This window comes from Papilio polytes, unplaced genomic scaffold (genome assembly GCF_000836215.1).
Source record: "Papilio polytes unplaced genomic scaffold, Ppol_1.0 DF824180.1, whole genome shotgun sequence".
NCBI lineage: Eukaryota > Metazoa > Arthropoda > Insecta > Lepidoptera > Papilionidae > Papilio > Papilio polytes.
In genome coordinates, this window is record NW_013525024.1 from 2,490,348 (window position 1) to 2,508,037 (window position 17,690).

Genomic DNA, 17,690 nt, shown 5'->3' on the forward strand with positions numbered 1-17,690 from the left:
GTGACGTCACTACCCCGACAATACTGCGTCATAAGGCTCTCAATGCCGACAGCTTGACGGCGTTAAACGACATGATTCTTATGCCGACACTGCGATAATTCGCCGGCATTGTCGGCGAAAGATTTACAAATCATTTTCGTCGCATCATATCGACACAACTGCGAACAGCTGAAATTGATAAATATGTTAATTTATTTATAATAATTATTGTGTAATCGTAATTATTTCCTATCATAAAAGGGATTTTCTTTATTTCGTTTCATTTGCATGCGTGTTACAGAGAAGCGAAGTATCAATATGTTAATATCGTTTTAATGAAACGATTTACGATGTACGCTATACAATCTGTGACGTCATTAAACTAGAGTCTTACTCTTATTATATTGAAACAATTCTTCCATGGTCCAGTATTGTTCAGATCAAACGATGTTTTATTCATATATATGAATGGACCATTCAGACATCACAATCGATTGTATTCGATAATACTTGCGTGATATATAGGCATAATAATTATAATAAGCTACGAGCAAGTGTCTTATGTAGGGCACTGGGTCGCTCAATGTAAAAATATATTTACTACCTCCACAGTAGTAAAAAGCTTAGATTTTTGTATAAAGAGCTCTGACAAGTCTGAAACATTACACACTCTATGGCCTCTTGCGTTCCGTTACACCACAATTTTTTTAAGTATTTTTATTTAGTATTATTGTTATTGAAAAGGTGCAAAGTCATTTATTCTTAAAATAGTAGAATAGATAGTAATTATTCAATGGATTTTTTTTCTTTATAATAGTGGTATCAGTAGTAAATATTTCATTTCATATTTTTAATGTCAAAGTTCATCATACAAAAATTCAAGAATGAAATCGCGTATCTTTTTTTTTAATTTTAGAAAAAACATCTTTTATTGTCGTTATACATTATTTCCATTTAGTTTTGTAAAAGAAGGATCGTTGATTGGACGCAAATAACAAATTTTGACAGTCTTATAAAATTGAAATTCATTTCATATTTTATTGTATTTTGCTCTTATTCTCAATTTTTTATGTATTCTATTCTTCTTTTAACTTCATGCATTTATATACTCTTTGTTGTAAAAAAATATTTTGCATAATGCCCGATTTACATTATTCCAGTCCAGCAATCAGCGTTGAAATACAACTGGAATAATATAAAACCCACACTATATACATTGTAGCGATCGCTGGCCTGGAGAAATGTAATCCGGGCAAAACTTAGACAAATTTTTAGTATTGATTGGGTCTAAACATTTTATAGAATAATTTAATAAATCCTTTCAAACATTGTCTGGCGCGGTTATATTTTTTTTTAAATTCTTTCCTTTACTAGTGTAATTCGATGGACTTTAAAACATTTCCAAAATTAAATACTGTAAAATGTGTCTTAAACAAATGTATATTTTTATGTATTCGGTAGTTTATAAGAAATTTTTATTTATATAACGTTTTTTTGATGTAAATCTTTGTAGTTCCCATGTAAATGTGTACATAGTTTTTCGGAAGGTGGACGACTGAAGAACGTGATTGTATAATTTGTATAGGCCGTTTCAATAGTTTTGGCGGCTCGGTGTCACTGCGTTGTGCTCTGCTACACCTCTAATACACAGGGACTCGTACGATGTACCGAGCCGCTGAGATATTTGAATATATTAACAGTTTAATAATAAGTAGTTCATGTTCAAATACTTTGTACTATAGAATGTTATAACGCACGATTCCCCATATACTAATAATTCTTCCCGACAGTACTATTATAATAATTTTTCAAGTAATACGCTAAGCAATAATTATTTTTAAGTTTTTACTATCACAGATGTTGTAAACAACGGTTGAGCGACTTTGCTATTTTTGTTGTATTTTACCTCGTCGTTGGAGTCGTTCGCGTATTGGCATCACGATGCAAGCTGTCTTGTATTTAATATTTTTAATGTTTTATACATAAAAAGAAATATAAAACATTTCACACGTTAAATTTAGTACTATTTAGTTATTTTATTGCAGACGGTAAAAGTTCTAACTATGTCTAAGTCAGTAGTTCAGAAACCTGCTTTTTCATCCTATTTATTTCAACATTAGTTCCTATCCAGCCGCCCATAGATAAATAGATACATTCATGGAAGATATTTGTTTTAGAAGAACATTTTTAATTATATAATGATAAAAGTATTCTTGTCAAATGAGCAAGCAACCTCGGGAATACGGACATGTAATTAATTAGTATTGGGTTTATTTCTACTAGTGTCCTGGGCGTTTTTTCTACGGCGCCCTGGGAATTTTATCTACGGCGCCCTGGGCAGTCGCTTAACTGCGCCCTACCATAACGCCGTATTGTTAATTTAGTGTCATGGTAAAGAAATAAATTTTAGTTAGTATTTAACCGTTTTTCCGATGTAGCTGATACGGGACGACTCTAACTTCGTAACTTCAAACATTTCATAACTAGGCTATGAGTTGTAACAAACCATCATCTAAATTATATGTATGTTTATATTTTGGAGGTAATTATGATTATGTGAACAAATTAGAACAAAACAATTAGTTGTACTTTACTTGATTTTTAATAAGTGCCAAATGTTTTTATCTCATGTTCATTTTTTTATTCATTCATTGTATACCGCTTGATCTATATGGTAAAATTGTAAATCTACTATGAATTCAGTTTGTTTGGTTAACCCTAAATACTTTCTTACGTGTAAAATCGTATACAAAAATAGAAGTTATTATCAAATCATTTGTTTAAAAATAGGACTGAGTGAATGTTTTCTATTGTGTTCTAAAACTTCTGAATACCTCCAAAATCTGAACACGTATCAACAGAGGTCGCCATTGTTGGTGTTCAAAAACAAAGCTGCGTCTGTGATGTGGTGCCCTCTACCGCTCGCCTGAGCAGGTCTATATGTAACGTAGCGTATCTTTGTACATTGTAAAAGGACGCATAGCTATTTTTATAATGTTCGAGTAAAGTTTATGTTTTGTATTTAATGTTTTGTGTGCGAGGTTGTGCTGGCTTACGAGACTAACCGAGTATAACCACCTCTACACTATGTTGATTAAATAAACGATCATTAATTACATTTTGTATTATTGTACTACACCTTTTGGAAAAGCCTTCGACTAAATAGATGCAACAACGCCGTATGATCGACACGAAAAGCAAGTCCAAATTTAAAAAAACTTGTATTACGTATGACCTATGTCCAACTTGGACACACAGATAATAAATAACAAATGAAATAAGAGTTAAATAAAATTAATATGTAAAATTAATATTATAATGTATCAATATTCAACTCAATTATGTAATGTGACATTAATTATCTGAATAAAGACTTATTATTATTATTACTTCATATCTTTATTCTCTTATTTTTATATATAATACATTTCACATGATTTTCTTAAAAAAATAACAAAATAAAACATATTATATAAAAAAATAGTAAGTCCACCGGCTGCGGAATCCGATGACTCAAGCAACCAGTGGTCAGGGCTGCAGAGACAGGAACCTCCTCACTAGTCGTGCGGTTTCTAAAATAACCGCCTTTTGAATCCGGCCCTTAATCCAACTGTCTAGCGAGAGCTTCTTGAGGTGTTGGTCGAAGCTCTTCGCTATCAGCCCGTGTGCCGAAACGACTATCGGAATAATGGTAGTCGATTTCATACGCCACATGGCGGTAATCTCGTGAGCCAAATCCAAATATTTTAATAGCTTTTCATTTTCGGCTTTCACGAGATTCTCGTCATGTGGGATAGTGACATCGACTAACATTACACAACTCTCAGACCGATCTATTATTACTATATCAGGTCTATTGGCAGCAATAGTCCTGTCCGTAATAATAGATCGGTCCCAGTAGATCGTGATACGGCTATTTTCCAGAACTGGTGTAGGCTGATATTGGTAATATGGTACCTCAGATTCCACAAGAGCATATTTAAGGGCAAGTTGCTGATGGATAATCTTGGCCACTTGGTTATGTCTATGCAAGTATGCACTGTCCGCAAGGCGAGAACAACCGGAAACGATATGTCTAATAGACTTATTATTATTATTATTACGTATGACATCACAAATGAACTAAAAGAAGCGTTATGGCCAAGAATTAGCTGATATATTTTTAAGGCATTTTAACCTAAAAACGCGGTTTCTTGTCTATTTCATTCAAAGACAACAATTTCATACGTTTCTTTTTTAATTCAGGACCAACTAGTTAAAAGTATTTATAGTGTTAGAAATCAAAAAATGTCTTTTATAATTCATATTTATTTAATAACTAAAGAATTATTTTACATTTTTTTTTTCAGTACTGATTTGAACTTAATGATAAGCATGATCACAAAAGTTGATTAAAAGTATATTGTTCAGAACATTAATACCAAAATAATCGAGTTAAAAAAAATCGATAGTTTTACAGAATTTTGCAATTACAGGTCGGGAGTAAATTAAAAAAAACATGTATTACAACTTATTGTAGAAATCACAGAGGTAACATGAAAAAAACACAAGTTATTTAAATTCAATATGACTTTACGATTTTATTACTTTGGCAATTTTACTCCTGATAGAGTTGTGAAAAACAAAATTTTGGAATGAATAACAAAATAAAGCAAATACCACATTTATAGACAATTTAATAACATTTAATTAGATTTATGTCTAAACTAAATCTATGAGAAAAACAGATTTTTCTACACAAAATACTTAATTATAGAATAGGTTCGAGGATATTTCCTCAGTCAATCTGTATCTCCCATTTAAATGAGATACTATCTTAAAATAAAATTTGCATACTTTTTTACAATACAAAATACAATTTAGTTAAAGTCAAATGACCACTCTTGTTAATTCTGTTCAGCTAGTGTTTTTTAAATTATTTTTTAATCTATATATAGTTAGACCTCCCTTAGCAGTGATCTCTATGTAATCTGCATAAGACTGAGAGCAGTGTAATTTTTTATTCAATCAACTCAAAATATCCTATTATTCGATGGGTTAAAATTTATAACTATTGTTTAGTGTTTTTTAATGATTTAATGCTACAAAAGAAATTTCAGTTTTATTTTTTATATGTGCAATTTATCAAAATTGGAGTTTTTTCTGCGTATTCTCTTTCAAATACAACATCAATAATTTTTACCACTTAATAAATTTTAAGGAGGTATTTACCTCATAAAAGGCTAACAATCTAATTTATATTACAAATATGGCAGCCCAATAGCTGGTAAATTATAAATTTACAAAAATAAACCTTCTAAGATAACAAAAGCACAATGAAAAAAGCCTAATGTAGCATTTAAAATTATATGTACATAATTTAAAAAATCTAACTTATATTAAGAGCAATATCAATTTTAACGAATAACGAAATAAACATTGATAAAAATATAAAATATACCATATGATGAGTATTTTCGAAAATAGGTGTACTTTAGTACAGTTGCCTTGACTTTGATTTGAAAAAAGAAACGAAAAAGATGCGCTTACATGATTTTAAAACAGAAAATAACCACTGAAATATATATAAATGATAACTTTAAACTACAACTGAACTATCCAAATAATTTAAAAGATCTTTATTTATGGCTTAAACATATTTAACACGCGTACCTACACAGTAAACATATACATTTATATAACATTTCACTGCACACTTCAACAAAGTTTCGAAAACATTTGTCACTTATAGTGGAGAAAACTTCAGTTTTTTCCGATAGCTTTGGTCAATTACACTTACCCTTAAAAGACACAGAACCTTTCAGTTCCACATTGAATGTAACTAATCAGTTATATTTCAGTCATCTATAGTTATGACGTTTACAACATCTTCACTGTCGCTGTTGTCGTCCACCAAGTTGACAACATTATCCGCCGTGTCTTCCTTCTGCTGGTAAAGCGACAGAACATCTGATATAATGGGCGCATGAACCATTTCGTGAATATTCAGATCTGTGGAATTTTGACTCTCCTCATCCTGTGTAATATAATCAGTTCCAGGTACATTCGGTTCCACGACCATCTCGTCATCATCGTCGCTATGCCCATAAAATTTCTCATCGTCTTTCTCGTCTTGAGGCGTGTACGAATTAATAAGGGCTACGAGGTTCTCGTCACAGGTGAACACTTTCGAAGGATTAGAATCCTCTTTGTCGCATTGGTGCAGTGAGAACACCTTGTGCGAGGTGAAGTACTTGCGGCACAGCTGGCACTGGTTCTGAAGATGCGCGCGGTAGTGGTTGTGCAGGTTGGGGAAGAGGTCGCCGCAGACGACACAGGACTCGGGGCGTACCATGGCACGGTAGTGCAACTTCTGCTTGCATTTGTGCACAGCCCTCATGTGGCGTATGAAGGGCCCGTAGCGCACGAACTTCTCCCCGCACTCTCGACATTTGATCGGCTTCTTGTTGTACTTTCTGCTGCGATGGGAGAACGCGTGGATGTTGAACGCGTCGATAGTTTTAAACTTGAGCGGACAGAAGCGGCACGAGATGGACCCCGACACCTTGTGGATGTGATCGTGCAGCCGCTGCGAGTTCTTCTTCGTCGTGGGCTTGAAACAGAACGAGCACTCCTCGTATTTCGGTCTAGAATCACTTTCGTTCATGTCGTCGACCTCTTCGTCGCTCTCTATCGCGCACAGGTGATTATCGTAATCGATCTGAGAATAGAAATACTCTGAGCATTTTTTACATCTATTCTCTTCGTGATACGTCAAATGTTTGTGGAGATTGAAAAATGTTTTGTTGCAAATATGGCACTTCTCCTCTATCGACTCCTTGGGCATCACGGCCCAATCCTTGTCGTCCCCGTGGACGTCCCTCATGTGGTATATGAACTCTCTAAATGCGACAAAAGTCTCATCGCAGTGTTCGCACTTGGTCGGGTTGTCAACGTTCAGCTGCGAAAAATGATGGTTTTTATGTTTCTTAAACACCGTCAGCGTATTGAACTTTCGGTTGCAGTACAGGCAGCCGTAGAAGCCGACCGTGCGATGGTAGACCTTATGAGTACTCAGAGCGTACTCGTTCTCGAACACTTTAAAGCAATAATCGCAAACGATGTCCTTTTTACCTTCAGACACCTCTTTACAAACTTTAACATTGTGCTGAGTTCTCAGATGACAGTCCAGTTTCACTTGAAGGTGAAAAGCTTTGTAACAGATATGGCACTTCACTTTCCGCGGATGCACCTCCGTGTCGCCGACCAGCTTCTTCTTCTCGCAGCTAAAAGCGAGGTGGCCCTCTAGGAACCGCAGCGAGCTGAAGTAGTCGAAGCAGTAGTTGCACCTCAGCGAGTTGTGGTAGTCAATGTGCCGCTCGAAGTTGCCTTTGCTTGCGAGTATCTTAAGGCAGATGGAGCACTGGAACTCTTTGAGAGGCCCGTTCAGCGTCTGCTCAGTGCGCTCCGCTATCCACGTCTCAGTGATGTCGTGCGCGTCGCGCAGGTGGTAGTGTAGGTCGTATCCTCGGGTAAAGGTTTCCTCGCAATGCATGCATTTGAGAGGCTCATCTAAATATTTTTGTGTCAAGTGACCTTTAATGTGTACCCGGTGATTCTTCAGCGACATGGTCTTCTTGCCACAGAATTTGCACTTGAAGAGTTCCGGCTTCCTCAGGTGGGCTTCCTCGTGGTGTTGCAGTCTGCGCTCGTCGAGGAACACTTTGGCGCACAGTTTACACGAGAAGTAGCTCTGCTGAGGCGCGTCCGGATCGTTCTTTATCATTTTGCTCTCGGGATGCGTCCGCCGCAGATGCCGGATGAGTTTAACGAGGTCGGGATAAAATCGGCTACAAATGGGACACTTAACTTTGTCCTTCCTGAGCTTCGCTATCCTCGCCTGGTGCGATTGGTTGTCAAAGTTATGTCCCTTCACGTGTTTTCTGTGATAGACTTCGTCAGTGAAACCTTTGCCACATATCGGACATTTGTAGGGGCCGTTGTCGTCCTCGTAATGTGATCGGACGTGCAACTCCAGCGTCCTCTTGTTGGTAAACATAATACCGCAGATGTTGCACTCGTGCCGGGCGCCGAAGAGTGAGGTCTTGGACTTGTGCCATATGATGTGGTGCTTGAGCGAGACCTCGGAGTCGCAGATCTTGCCGCAGTGGTGGCAGGTGTGCCCGGCGACGGCGGCGCGCGCGGTGGCGGGCTCGATGCCGACCACGGTGTTGTTGGCGCTGTCACCGCGCTTGTAGTGTATCGCCATGTGCGACAAGTACACCTTCCGGAACTGGAAGACTCTCTTGCAGATGGAGCACTGATAATCCTTGTTCTTGAAGCGCGTCTGCTTGTGGAAGTTCATGTGCGCCTGCGCGGCGCGGAGGTGTTTGCTCCGGCGGTTGCAGATGGTGCAGGTGAGCAGCGCGGGATCCAAGGTGGTGTCGTTGTAATGTTGCCGCATGTGCACCCGATAGTGACACTGGAAGCGGAATGTCTGCAAGAGATATTGAAACAAATAGATATTGAAAGGTTGATATGACGTTGGTGGACGTCAGACGTTGATATGTGAATTTTGGTTACTCGTTTTCAAATTTTACTAAAGGCTACCTGGGTCAAAGGAAGAAAACTTTAAAACTGATTAAAGACCAATAATGGATGCTATATATGCTTACCTCTTTGCAGACAAAGCACTCCAAGATCTTTTCAATGTTGTTGCCGACATTAGAATGCCAGTTTATGTGCCTCTTGAGCGACACCAAGGTGGGCATCTGCTTGCCGCAGGTGGGGCAGGTGAAGCCAGTCAGGTTGACTAGTGGCGCGGAATCGTGCACCGACGGAACCGTCACGAGGTCGTCGCGGCCCTGACCCGAGGTCAGAGGTTCCGTCTTGGTCACGACGACCTCACAAAAATCCGCCAACTCCGCGCGCTGCAGCTTGGGCGCCTGTGGCTGCTTCAATCGGTGCACGAGCTTGATGTGCGTGGCCAGCGAGCTGCAACTCTTGAACTTCTCATTGCATTCCGCACACGTGTACAGATTACGAGGCTTTATGTTAACAGTTGTGTGCTTTTGGTTGTGCTCGTTTATTGCACTCACTTTCATTTCTATGTCACATATGAGACACTTCACGCTGCAGTCTTTGAGACTAATTTTGGCTCGCCTCGTGCCCGAGCTCATATTGTGTTTGGTCTTTTTGTGCTGAATCAAGAGACGTTTGTAAGAAAAATGCTTCTCACAAATATCGCACGTATTGTCGTCATCCTCTTCCTGGCTAGATTCTGACTCTGACTGCTGGTTGGATTCACTCAGCAAACTGCTGTCCATCTCCTGTGGCTCTTGTTTAATCTCTATTTCTCCGTCCAAGTGCTTCTGCTCGTGTGTAACCAGGGCTTTCTTGTATGTGAATCGTTTATCACACATGCTACACTTCAAAGGCCCAGAAGGTACATTAGGATTTGAGTAGTTTGTTAAATCTGATGCATTGTCTGTAGGACTTTCACTGAAATTGGAAAATAGAATAGATTATAAAAACACAAATATTTAGCCTGTATCCAATAAAAAATTTATTATAAGTTAAACTTTTAACAATGCCAATACATGATTTTTTTGGCGATTGATTAAACATGACTTGTTTTTGAATTTCCGTTTCGAACATAAAGGATTCGTTTGACACTATCAGCACTTCCCACAACATATTTTCAATTCAAACATACCGTGTATTGACTTCAGCCATTTCCTCTTCGCCCATGTTGGACATATGCCCAGCTAAATGACTTATGAGCTGATCTTGTGTCACCATCTTCTTGCTACATATGCGACATTCAAATGACCCTTCAACAGATTTGTCCACACTCTTGTCTAAATTCCCACTAACAGACAAATGCATATTTTTTATATGAAGCAAATAAGTGCTTGTTTTAGATAAAACTTTGCGACAGACGGGACAAGTGAAAATAATAACATCTCGCTTTTCTAAACATGTATCAAAGTGTTTGCAATAAACATTATAGTCGTCGAATGGTTGCGCACAGAAATAGCAAGGGACAGCAGGAGCACCGTTTTCGACTATTTGCTCATATTTATCGCGTTTAAGAACAGCCGCATGGACAACCCTCATGTGTTTCTCCAGGTTCTCTATTGTTTTAAATTTGGTTGAACACATATCGCAATTGATCTTATTTTGTAAGGAAACAGAGTCAATAGGCTCCAGTGACACCTGCAACTCTTTAATTGGTGAATTTATTACTTTACCACATGTCTCTTGGTGGCGTTTCAACATTATTTTCAACTTAAATTTCCTGTTACACTTCTCACACTCCATCTTATCCTCAATATCGTTTGCATTCTCAATTTCTTTCTTCTCAACAGGCGGAGGTGTATTAACTGTAACATTTTTGTAACTTTTCCTTAAATGCACTTTGGAATGTGCAGACACACTTTTTTGTGAAGCAAATTCTTTGCCACATACTTTGCATTTGAATTCATTCTTCGATGGTTCATCTGAGTCAGTTTCCGCCGAGAATTGGGACCCACTGTTGTCTTCATAATCAGAGTCTGTGTAAGTTGAATTTAAAGATTTTTTTTGCCTTTTCTCTGCAGCCCGAAGTTCTGCTACTCGTTTAGTAGAAGTAGGTCGATAGTCATATGATTGACCACTGGATGACGTATTATCCACACTTTCCGCACTCCGCTTTCTGCTCCGAGTGGCAGGAGATACTTTTGTGTCTGTCGGTGATGTTGTGACCTGGGTCTTAATGGACACATCTGTGTTGTTGGAGAAAGCGGAGTCACTGCTCTGCCTGTTTGTGGGCGAGGGTATGGCACTGAACCCTGGTATGAATACAAATTATAAAGATATAACATAGGAATATTAAATTAATATATGAGACTGCCTAATCTTCTAAAATGACAATACAAACTCTCCCTATAGCAATTTTTTACATTCAAAATGGAGCAAACAAATATAAAGCAAGTAAATGTACATAGTAAAGATAAAAACAGTTGTATTTACCGGGTGGAGGGACAAAATTCCGTCGCAACTCCTGATCCGATCTTTCACATTGCTGCTTGAATATATGTGCACTGCTAAGCTTCTGTATACACTCTGAGCATATCTTGTCTGGTAGACCATCACTTTCATATATCTTAAAATAAAGTACATAAAGACTATAAATTATCCAATAACACATCTCCAGTAATTGTCATTCATAAATCCACCTTAATCATGAAATTGAAGAATTAAGCTGAAACTCGTGTCTTAACTCAGAACATACTTTTTATTTAATTTCATATAGAATCATAAGGTTGATATTGTTTTAGCTTCTGCAGTTACATCAGATTAAACTTGCATCAGACATATTAGCCATTTTTCGTTAATTTTACAAAACCAGAACTGTGTAACATGGACAAAAGGCAATTATAATACAGATTAACGTAGTTGTAGTGAGTGAAAACGTATTTACAAATCTAAAATGGCATTTGAAAAACACTATTGTTACTCAAATAAGACAATGTATATCGCAAGGATTTTACCTTTACTCGAGCGCATTCCATAACCATCTCCGCGAGCTGTAGGTTGTTATCCATAGTGAAGATGGAATAAAAGTCGCCAAGTTTGAGGCAGAGCCTACATTTTCCGAGCTTGAGGGCCATATTGATTTCTTTACACCAATCTTCATGACACTACAAAATCGCATCTGCGAAGGCGAAGTAATGTGTTGTTTTACATCCATAAGAATGAATCATTATCAACATTATTACTATCTAAACCATCCAAATGCATATTTACCTTTCACGTGGTAAATTAAAACAAGATAAATGTACCTGGCTTGCCGGCAAACTCCATTATTGGTTGTTATTGGTTTAGTTTGGTTTGCTTTATTGGTACAGCAACTGCAACTGGTATTGCTGGTATACCTTAGCAAAGTTACTAAAACAGGATATACCAGTACCAGTACCAATACCATTCCATTATTGATTCATTGATGGAGGAATAAAACATTTTTTAGAAAATAATTACAATGAATAAATAACATAATTAATAGACCTTTTAAAGTTTTAAACGATGACCGCGAAAATATTGTAGGTTTTTATTGCAATGTCTACTTCTACTTTGTTTAATAAATACCAGCAAATCAATGTTGCCAACAAAAACTTAAAACAAAAAATTTCCCTATACGGTGGTCCGTAACACTCATGGATGTACTACTAGAACAGGATTGAGTTCAGCTCTTGTCGTAAAACTGAAGCCGGGCGAGATGCGAGATCTTATTAACTGTACCTTTTATCCCTCTCTGACAATGCTAACCATGTTGAAATATGATTTTAGAACATTAATGAAAAAATCTTGTTTTTGTTGTCAGACATCAGCAAATTACTTCTTCAAATGGATTTTAATGTATTAGTGTTATCATTGATGAGTTACCAAAAACAATACAAAACTCATCATTCTAAATCAGATATTGCTAAATAAAAAAATTATAAAAGGCAAGATTCATGGAAAGCGAAGTGTAGATCGAAGAAGAACGTCCTGGCTAAAAAACCTACGCCAGTGGTATGGACAGAGCACACGTTCACTTTTCAGAGCCGCGATGTCAAGAACAAAAGTCGCCCTAATGTTCGCCAAACTTCGAAATAAGAAGAAACCTAGCTTATTCCTTACATCTAAAATCGGTAATTAAAACAATGTTATTTAAATAGAATAAATAAATGCATAAGTGTTTATTTGTTCTTGAACTAGGATTGGATAGTCATGCGTGATCACCGTAATTCTTCACCAATTTTTGTCTAAAACTAACCTAACGTCAGAGTCGGAAATTCATGTGGGTACAAACCCAGGTCAGTTCCGGTGTCCGAATTTCAAACGCCCTTTCAAACGCCCCGACCCTTACGCCCTTAGTGTTAGGATTTTTTTATATATTTTAACCGCAATATATACACATTGAATGCATTCCAGTTATACGTAATACTTATTCTTCAATGGGTGCAATACAGATGAGTGAGATGAGGGAAGAGCGAAGGCAATAGTCTTGGGTAGTACACGTACGATGTACTAAAAAGTAATGTTACTCGGCACTGTACTAAAAGTAACGTTACCGAACGGCTTCTGTTAATTGGACATTTAGTACTTTTAGTACACTACACGATATCGGTGTTCGCCTTTTTGTCAGATTGAAGCATCCACCTTCGATAATGAGAATCAAAAGTGGATAAAATTATTCATAACTAAATTTATTTTCGCTAATAACATATGTTTGACCCTGCTTAAAATTTGATGTGAAGTAATACATAGCCCTTGTTATATTTTATACATGTATTATGTTCTCACAAACATGCTTTTAAATTAACTTAAATGAAGCTTAAATAAACTCAACAAAAGAACAGAAATAGTGCATTTTTAAAAAGATAACAAATTTAACTGAAATTGCTGCGTACTACGTACTCGTAATTCGAGTCAACTCGATTCACTCGCAACTCGAGTTGTCAAAAATTTCACTCGAGTCCGAGTAATATAAAAATAATTCGAGTCACTCGAGTGAAAAGCATCTTATGATATGACATATTTATATTCTATTTGTATTTGTTGGTATTGAAATATTGAACGCGATGAGATATAGCCATTTATATCATTGATTCTTGAAATGCGCTGACTGAAAGTGTGCGCCGTAAAAGTCAGTACGCAGGAAAGATTTTGCAGGCTTTACTATTTTTTTCGAAAATGGAAGGCATAGAAGATATAGTGATTCACGCACGACAACTTTTGGCAGTTGGTCAATTTAGTAAATCCTTTGATTTATATATTTCGTTATTTGAAAAGAGTCCCAGAATTAAAAACACGTATGAACCAGAATTCCAGATCGTTATGATGCGATACAATGAAACGTTGGGTGCGTCTGGGAAGATTGAAGATATTTTTACTAACTTCAGTCGCGCTATTAAGATTTTTCCTAGAAATGTATACCTGTTGAATGAGATTGGCAAATATTTGTATAAGTTCGGTTATTACGAAGAGGCTTGGTCTCATTTCCAGAAAGCACTCAAGGGAAACTCTGCTTTTGTGAATGCCGAAAAGAATTTGAATTCTGTAAAAAATTTACTTGTTGAAAGATGGCATTTTCGAATGCTAAATGACAAAAAACGAAACTCATTGTTCCATGCCGCTATTCATGAGACAATTAAATCAGATGTGGACCAAGTGTTGGATGTCGGCACTGGGACTGGCTTACTGACCCTGTATGCTTGTGAGTGCCAGCCCCTAGACATTGCTGCATGTGATGGCTCCAGTGTTATGACAAAAATAGCAGAGAATTTATTAACTGACTATGACATTAGTAGTGTACCCATTATAAACAAGATGTCCACAGCTATGAATTCCAAAGAGCTTGGTTTCAAATGCTCTGTCCTAGTCACTGAGTTGTTTGATGCCGGCTTGTTTGGAGAACATGTGTTGCAAACATTATTGCATGCTTGGGATAACTTGATGGCTGTAGGTGCAAAAGTCATTCCCAGTAGAGCCGAGTTCTTTGTGGCTGGTGTTAATTGCAACTCATTAAATTTAAAATATCAATTGAGAGAAGATATTAAAACTACATTGAACATACCTCCAATGAATATACATGTGATGACTGACAATGAAACATATGACTGTGAGGATGTACATTCTTATAAAGATTTAAAATATATAACCGAGGGGCAGTCTGTCCTCAAAATCGATTTTAAAAATTATGATGACATTCAAGATAAATTGTATCAAACAGAACCATTTAATGTAGACTTAACTGCCATCCAAGACGGTGAAATAAATTGTATGATTGGTTGGTTTAACTTGTATTTGACAGACAATATTACTATAACAACAGATCCCCGCTCTGAAGAACGTTGCAATGCTTGGCAGCAGGCTGTTTTCTTTGACATGATACCAAAAGAAGTTAAAAAGGATGACAGCTTCACTACACATTTTTTGATGAACAATGGCAAACTGACTATGGCCCAGGATTGCAACATTCAGATTGACAGAATTTCTCCTGAAGCATTGAGATTTTTAAATGATTCAGAATATGTAAAGATGATACTTGGATGCGTCGGCATGGCTAGTGTCCACCTTGGTCAAATGCTTGAGATGTCAGAGGTTGCTGTTATGGATTTATGTCCATTCCCTCTGTTTGGCCTTCAAATGTTGAAGAGAGGTGCCAAATCCCTGACCTGCACTGCCAGAACTTTCAATGATGAACAATTCATTATTAGGATTGTACATGCCTATAATTTAGACCTATCAAAAGTTAAAATACTAGTGGGCGAAAAGTGGAAACTCGATAAAGTTGGTAATATATTATTCCATGCTATTTTTTGCCATCCTTTCGAGATATGTGGGGACATTGATCTAAGAATGAAAGACATAGCTCATATTCTGAAGACAAACCATTTGGCACCAAGAGGTATTTATATGCCATCCAGCATTAGCATTATGGCCCAATTGGTTAATTGCCCCTGGCTAGATGTTAATAACAGAGTTTATGATGAAAACACATTGAATTACAAAGTGGCAGGATACATGAATGTTTATCAAGTATCGCAGAACTTCTGTATTGATATTTCATGTTTGGAACACACTCCCTTAACTGAGCCAACATGTGTTGGTGATTGCTCCTCAGATTTACAAACACAAGTTATTAATTTATCAGTAATTAAAGATGGTTATACAAATGCCATTCTTTGCTGGTATAAAATTGAGTTGATGGAGGAGGTGGATGAAGTATCCACAAACAGACCTGATGGCTTTATAGACAGCATGGCATTTCTTTCAGTCCCTGAACTTCTAATGAATAAGGGAGATATTGCGACTATATTAAATAGCGTAGATGGTAGCGGTAGTTTTAAGCTAGTTGTTGATATCTAAAATTAATGCTTACAAGTTAAATGCTTTTCTTGTACTACTTACCACAAGTCATAAGATTTAACATTTTATCATACTAAATAGATATGTGAAAATTACCTCATTTGTTCTACTTGACAGATCTCATTGCAAAATCTTAACCCATATGATACTTCGTATTTTACCTTTATTTTCCATAGGATAGTATACTATTGTGTAAGTGAAAATCATATTTTACGACCTTTACTAGTCATAATTTAAGTACATTACTGAGTAAATATTGGAACCATGTACATTAAATCCATTTTTTTTTCTTTTTGAGCTAATTATGTGATTTTAGTTAATTCAAATATCTTTAATGTACGAGTAGTTAAGTGTTAATTTATTAAATAGCATAATGTGAAATAACTTTCTTCAGGGATTTTGTCGCGTTTATTGTATTTTTTTGATCTGATGACAAATTTGCTGGCGATGTGTTTTTTAACTTTGCGCATATTACATTTTGAAAATATATATAGAACAATGACCTTTATAGATATCCAATGGATAGCAAGCGCTAATTGAGGTAACTGTTAGTTAATTTTGTCTTAATTAAGTTTATAACAATATTAACGGGGCAGAAATGGCAAAAACCAGATAAGCGCAAAATACAACGTAGCATAGTCTGTTCAGTGGAACGTAAAGGTCAGTGTTTAAGAATAATCCAGCATGTAAAATATGAGGTGAAAACATCAGGGTTTGTTCCCTTATCTGACAGTGACATTATTTTTAAGCTATCTGAGCCGCTATCAGCCAGTGGTGGGACATGCGCTTTATCTTACATGTAAATAGCTCTTTTGTTTCTTAACCAGATGAGGTAAGTTTGTTTTATTTTAACATTTAAAATATTAAAATAATCATGTTACTGAATATTTGTGGTATACCACTGTATCTATACTAAAAGTAAATAATTGTCTGCATCCTTAGCTAATATATAATGTTGCTATATGTGCTTGTAAAACATTCCATCAAAATTTATGTATTATAACCTAAAATAAAAAAAAAAGCAAAGAACCCGATTGACTGAGTATAACACTTGATTCGTTAAGAATATAAATGCTACTATTGAAAAAAGAATTAGGGTCTGTTCCATTAAATTGTAAATTGTTTGACAACATGTAAAATGTGGTAGAGATATCGGATTTTGTTCCCTTATTTGACAGTGACGTCATTTTTTAGTTATCTAACAGCAGTGGTGGGACAGGCTTTTAGCAATGTAAAAGAAGAGTTTCGAAATCGGTTTTTAGATCTTGTTTAGAATTTCAATTACCATGTCTAGTATATGTTTTGTACTAATGTTTTTACATACATGATAATCCAGAGAAGACGTAATGAATGACAACTCGGTTCGGTCGTCTAGTCACAATGGACTTTATTTAATTTTTTACGTACATTTATTACGTATATTTATTACTTCATACGCGCAAAAATGTTTCGGTCAGTCGGGTAAAAAATATTTTGAAACATCTAAATGTAAGATTAAAAGGAAAATAAATCGATGTTGTGACGTTATTCAAATAAAATGGATTTCAAAATGAAATGGCTTTAATTCTTTTCCTAACCCATACATTTTTAATTTTATATTTTTTCATATTAACATTCTTTAGAATATCTTCATGAACGAGATATGAAGGTTTCTCAATTTTTTTACATTAAGCTCCCTTTTACCGTTACTTGGATTATGTTATACTAGCTTTCGCCAGCGACTCCGTCCGCGTGGAATTAAAAAAAAGACAAGTGATTTTTTTAATGTGCCTCTGTGTTCTTCCAAACTATCATCTACATCTATACTAAATTTCATCTAAATCCGTTCAGCCGTT

General features: G+C 36.2%; 3 protein-coding genes across 4 annotated transcripts in view; 2 read left to right on the forward strand and 1 right to left on the reverse strand.

Moving 5' to 3' along the window:
- LOC106111024 (wiskott-Aldrich syndrome protein-like) overlaps window positions 1-4,134 on the forward strand; it is a 14,866-nt gene extending 10,732 nt beyond the window's left edge. The window contains exon 8 of the mRNA XM_013292990.1: window positions 3,942-4,134. Within this exon, the coding sequence (XP_013148444.1) occupies window positions 3,942-4,134 (193 nt within the window). The remainder of the gene's footprint in view (window positions 1-3,941) is intronic.
- Window positions 4,135-4,324: 190 nt separating this feature from the next.
- Window positions 4,325-11,892, reverse strand: LOC106111154 (zinc finger protein 729-like). Of its 2 annotated transcripts, none has more exons than XM_013293154.1 (6): window positions 11,784-11,892; window positions 11,493-11,656; window positions 10,972-11,104; window positions 9,674-10,790; window positions 8,634-9,459; window positions 4,325-8,455 (listed from the first exon to the last, which is right to left on the reverse strand). In XM_013293154.1, the coding sequence occupies exons 2-6, from the start codon at window positions 11,610-11,612 to the stop codon at window positions 5,816-5,818; spliced, it is 4,836 nt and encodes a 1,611-aa protein (XP_013148608.1). In that variant the 5' UTR covers window positions 11,613-11,656; window positions 11,784-11,892; the 3' UTR covers window positions 4,325-5,815. The 2 variants fall into 2 exon arrangements, with proteins under 2 accessions (XP_013148608.1, XP_013148607.1); XM_013293153.1 differs by having other exon boundaries at window positions 11,749-11,882.
- Window positions 11,893-13,407: 1,515 nt separating this feature from the next.
- LOC106111209 (putative protein arginine N-methyltransferase 9) lies at window positions 13,408-17,390 on the forward strand. Its single transcript, XM_013293225.1, has one exon. It carries the CDS (start codon window positions 13,678-13,680, stop codon window positions 15,853-15,855), a length of 2,178 nt encoding a protein of 725 aa, XP_013148679.1. The 5' UTR covers window positions 13,408-13,677; the 3' UTR covers window positions 15,856-17,390.
- The last annotated feature ends 300 nt before the right edge of the window (window positions 17,391-17,690 follow it).

Bases quoted from the DNA above. Each gene is read 5' to 3' on its own strand.
- LOC106111154 (XM_013293154.1), bottom strand. From the start codon at position 11,612: ATGGCCCTCAAGCTCGGAAAATGTAGGCTCTGCCTCAAACTTGGCGAC. The intron at 10,791-10,971 runs GTAAATACAACT...TATTCATACCAG, and splicing joins GAATTTTGTCCCTCCACCCG to GGTTCAGTGCCATACCCTCG. The intron at 8,456-8,633 runs GTAAGCATATAT...TATCTCTTGCAG, and splicing joins AGTGCTTTGTCTGCAAAGAG to ACATTCCGCTTCCAGTGTCA.
- LOC106111209 (XM_013293225.1), top strand. From the start codon at position 13,678: ATGGAAGGCATAGAAGATATAGTGATTCACGCACGACAACTTTTGGCA.